Source organism: Mastigoproctus giganteus, chromosome 13, assembly GCF_048544385.1.
Source record: "Mastigoproctus giganteus isolate SK-2022 chromosome 13, ASM4854438v1, whole genome shotgun sequence".
Classification (NCBI taxonomy): Eukaryota; Metazoa; Arthropoda; class Arachnida; order Uropygi; family Thelyphonidae; genus Mastigoproctus; species Mastigoproctus giganteus.
The window spans coordinates 102,292,949-102,297,559 of NC_143587.1; the positions used below are offsets into that span (position 1 = coordinate 102,292,949).

Below are 4,611 nucleotides of genomic sequence, written 5' to 3' on the forward strand. Positions count from 1 at the left end.
ATCAGATTGGTCCACTGGATATTGATGGTTCAACTGTTGATGATCCTGCTCAGGTGGCTAACAAACTAAATGAATATTTTGCATCTACATTCAACCATGAGGAGTTATTCAGGGTGGGGAATGCCAGCGGTGAGTTAAATTCTGGCAGTGAGGTAGATTATTTTGTAATAACTGAGAGGAAAGTGGAGGAGAATTGTTGAAGATAAACATAAAAAAGGCACGCGGGGTGGATGGGATCTATCTAGTTATATTAAAGGAGGCGGCAAAGGAAGTTAGCAAACCCTTAGCCTTAATTATGAGAGCTTCTTTGGACTCTTTGGAGGATCAAACGGCAACACAAGTAATTATAGACCGGTTAGTTTAACTTCTGTTCCAGGAAAAGTAATGGAGGCACTGGTTAAAGAAGCACTGCAGGATCATCTAGACAAGACTTTAGTTATAGTTCGGACACAGCATGGTTTTGTTAAGGGAAAGTCTGGCCTGACCAATCTGATGCGATACTATGATGTGGTCAGAAAGGAACTGTATGCAGGAATGACTTTGATATCATATATTTCGATCTTAGAAAGGCTTTTGATACTGTTGCACATGGAAGACTGCTGAACAAATTGGAGCAGTGCGGCATTGGAGACAAATTGCTGCTATGGATAAAGGGATGGTTGAGTGGGAGAAGACAGAGTGTGGTAATCAATGGACACTGCTCATCGTGGGGCTAATGTTATTAGTGCAGTCCCTCAGGGTCCAGTGTTGTTTTCTGTATTTATAAATGATACTGATGATGGTATATCAAGCTTAATGTCCAAGTTTCCAGACGATACGAAGGCTGGCAGGGTTTTTAAGGACACTAATGACAGTACGCTGCTGCAACAGGATCTAGAAACGTGGAGCAGATGGCTGAGAGGTGGCAAATGAAGTTTAACATTGACAAACTGTAAAAGTACTACGTATAGGGAAGCAGTAACCCCAGAGTGACGTATCAACTCTGTGGTACTACAATGACAGTGGTAGTAGAACAAAAAGGACCTGGGGGTAATTGTGCAGGCAGGTATGAAGTTGCTCTGAGCGGTGGCAGACGGTCTGCATGAGTAGCTCATAGTGTCCTGTCAATGATATACAGAAATTTTTCTAATCAGGGATTAGGAAGTGATTATTCCCTTGTATCAGGCAATGGTCAGGACACACCTTGAGTACTGTATACAGGTCCGGAGGCCTCATTTTAAGAAGGATGTAGAGCTGATGGAACGAGTACAGAGAAGGGCAACAAGATTAGTGAATGGAAAAAAGGGTTTAGCTCTTGAGAAGATTGGTTGGTTGGTTGGTTGTTTGGATTTTATTGGCGCATTAGAGACTAAGGCTATAATGCGCCAAGACCAGGTCATATATAAAAATTTAAACTTTCTGTGACCTAATTATGTCACCATGATCCAGCATTTGTTAAAGAATAAACCTAAAAAAGGCACCCGGCGTGTGGATGGATTTATCCAGTTATATTAAAGGAGGCGGCAAAGGAAGTAAGCAAACCTCTTAGCCATAATTATGAAAGCTTCTTTGGACTCAGGGCAGATCCATGTCAAAATACATACCGTACTAACAAATGTATAAAAGGTATAAAAGATAAATCAATAAAGAAATATAACAATAAAATTGTAATCTTTAGATACAAACAAAAACGTTTATTGATTTTAAAAAGCTAAAAACAGCAGACACCCCTATGACCACCCCTATGAAAGCTCAGCCAAATAACTAAAAGCGGTAAAATATAAACGCGTTCGTGTCTCAAAAAAAAACACTCGTGTTTAAAATGTGATGACTATGAGTTAAAATGGTGCCGCAGTTCTCACACATAGGACAGTCATCTGCCCTCAGAAGAAAAGCATGTGTAATATGACTGTGTCCTATGTGGAGACGTACAAGAACGATTTCCTTTTTGCGGTTCCTGCGCAGACTAGACTGCCAATGTCGGATTACAGGCTTTATCTGATAGAACTTGTTTTGTGACTTGCTCATGCCAAGATTGTTGCCATTGGGACAGTAATTTAGCGTGTATTAACTGCCTGTATCCGGGGACTAACAGGCAATAAGTGTTGTGTGGTGCCCGGTGATCTGGCCGCAGCATCTGCCAGTTCATTTCTCCCGATCCCAATGTGGCTTCGGATCCATCAGAAACGGATGTCGAATGAACCCTCAAACAGGGAATGTAGCGTCTGTTGAATCCGGGTCACAAATGGATGAGGATTATACGTCATTCCCGATATAGCCTGCAGTGTACTTGAAGAGTCAGAGTACTCTAAGAAGAAAGGCTTAAGTTTTACAAATTACAGTGCCTAGAGACTAGGCATCTGCGAGGTGATCTGATTGAGGTGTATAAAGCCTTGAATGGTTTGATAGCATGCTCAATGCTGATGGGATTCTTCCTCTTGCCTCAGGCATAATCACCTGAGAGGACATAATTCAAATTGAGGAAAGACAGATGTAGGATAGATGTGCGGAAGTTTGCCTTTCGCAACTTCCACCAACCAACTACCAGTGGGTAGTTGGTTGGTAAAACAGACTTCCATCCTTTGTTGTGGAAGTTGATAGCCTAAATAAATTTAAGGCTAAGCTGGACAGGTAGTAGTAGTAGTAGTGGCATGTAATGCAAGAAAGCAAATGTATGAGCTTATGCAGCATCAGCCAAAAAAAAAAAAATCACACCATTCCCTCCAAATGCCTGATGCTGCATTAACTTGCATAAACCTTTTTTGGCTGATGCTGCATAAACTTGCTTTGTTGCATCATATGCCTCTACTAATGCTAATGCTCTTATAACCAAGGTTCATCGGCGTAAAAGACTCGCCTGGTGCAAAGAGCAGGCAAGGTGGACGTTAGAAGACTGAAAGAATGTGTGCTCGGATGAGTCACGTTACATGACATGAGGCTCTTGATCCATCATGCATGGTATCAAAAGTGCAGGCCGGTGGAGGCGGTTTTATGGTGTGGGGCATGTTTCACTGGCAGGAACATGGATCCCTAGTGCATGTGGAACAACGTATCAGTGGTCTCCGCTATCGTCAACTACTTGCTGACTGTGTACACCCCGTTTTTTTTACACTTTTTCCCGAATGGCGATGGTGTCTTCCAAGATGACAATGTGCCAAGCCATCGGGCACTTGTGCAGGAATGGTTTGAGGAACAGTCTGACTTGTAGCGTATCGATTGGCCTCCGATATCAATCCCACAGTGGACTTGTGGGACACTATGAAAAGGCATATCAGGCCTCTGGATAAACCAATCACCTCCATACCTACATTGCTGACTGCATTACACACAGCTTGGTTGGCAATACCTCCCAAACGCTTCTGACATCTTGTTGAAACAATGCCACGTCGGATAGCTGCTGTACTGAGGGCAAAAGGAGGACCTACAAAGTATTAGGTAGGTTGTCATAATTCAGCGATCATCTCAGTGTTTTTTTTTTTTTTTTTTTTTATGAAAACCCCAAACACGAAAGGCATCAAAACCTATAGTACTTAGTACCGTGCATGGGTCTGAAGGGGAAGTATGGGGGGAGAGAGGGGTGCCGGAAACTTTGCTCTAGAGACTAAACATGGGTTTCACCACTTCAAGCCTCCATAAGCAAAGTGGTGGTATTTCACCGGTTGATGACAGTCATCTACCACATACATACTTGCACTTTCTAGAAACAGCTAAACTACACCCACACACACACACACACACACACACGCTACACTATACTCAATCTTGGCCACTATACAGACTTTTGTATATCATCACAGAGAAAAATGGAGATGAACTAACGTTTAGAGGTCACCTTGCGTAAGACACAACGCATGTCCAGATACTTGCACTTTCAGAACAGTGTATGAGGTTATGCAGCTTTACAGTTCGTCTTTCTAGGCTGTATTTTTTTATTTATTTATTTATTTATTTATTTATTTATTTTATTTTTTTTTTTTTGTAGTTATTGGCGCATTGGCTTCTGTGGCCATAATGCACCTCCCGAGGTTTTTGCAGTACTTTGATCCAAGCCCGAGGCGGGATTCGAACCCGCGACCTTTGGGTTGCCAGGTTCTAGACTGTCAAAAAACTCCTAGTGCAAAAGCCCCGAGAGATTTCACACATGTAATATGGAAATCAGTCATAGTAGGGAAACCTTTAAACTGCAGAAAGAACCCTGTAATGACACCATATTATACGATAATGTGCGCACCTAATGTTGTTATTAGGTTTTTATGAGCATTAACAACTAAGGCCATATTGCTCCGGGATATGCGGTGGTCATTCCCTGACCTTTCCGCATCCTCCGTGTTTGGTGGTGACGGGCTCGAACCCCGGTCTAATCAAGAAGCGTATGCTACGCACTGCTGCTCCTTCCCACCTGGCTACGGAGGCACCTACGCACCTAATGAACTATGAAATTTTCACATTGCTAATTATATACTCTTCAAATATTACAGTTTCAAAATAAATATATTTTCTTTACACTCTCTACCTCTCTTCCCTTTAGCGTTTACGGCGAAACTTGCCCCTAGTCTTCTACGCCGTATGTCTACAAACACTTGGACCACAACCACATCAGCAACAGGAATGCCAACTTTAGAACCTGAACCT

General features: G+C 42.4%; 1 protein-coding gene across 2 annotated transcripts in view; it reads left to right on the top strand.

Annotated features, from left to right (window-relative positions):
• LOC150076312 (cGMP-inhibited 3',5'-cyclic phosphodiesterase 3A-like) overlaps window positions 1-4,611 on the top strand; it is a 144,196-nt gene extending 139,585 nt beyond the window's left edge. For both annotated transcript variants that reach the window (XM_090387083.1, XM_090387084.1), the window contains exon 3: window positions 4,508-4,611. In XM_090387083.1, coding sequence (XP_090243209.1) covers window positions 4,508-4,600 — 93 coding nt within the window. In that variant the 3' untranslated portion in view covers window positions 4,601-4,611. The remainder of the gene's footprint in view (window positions 1-4,507) is intronic.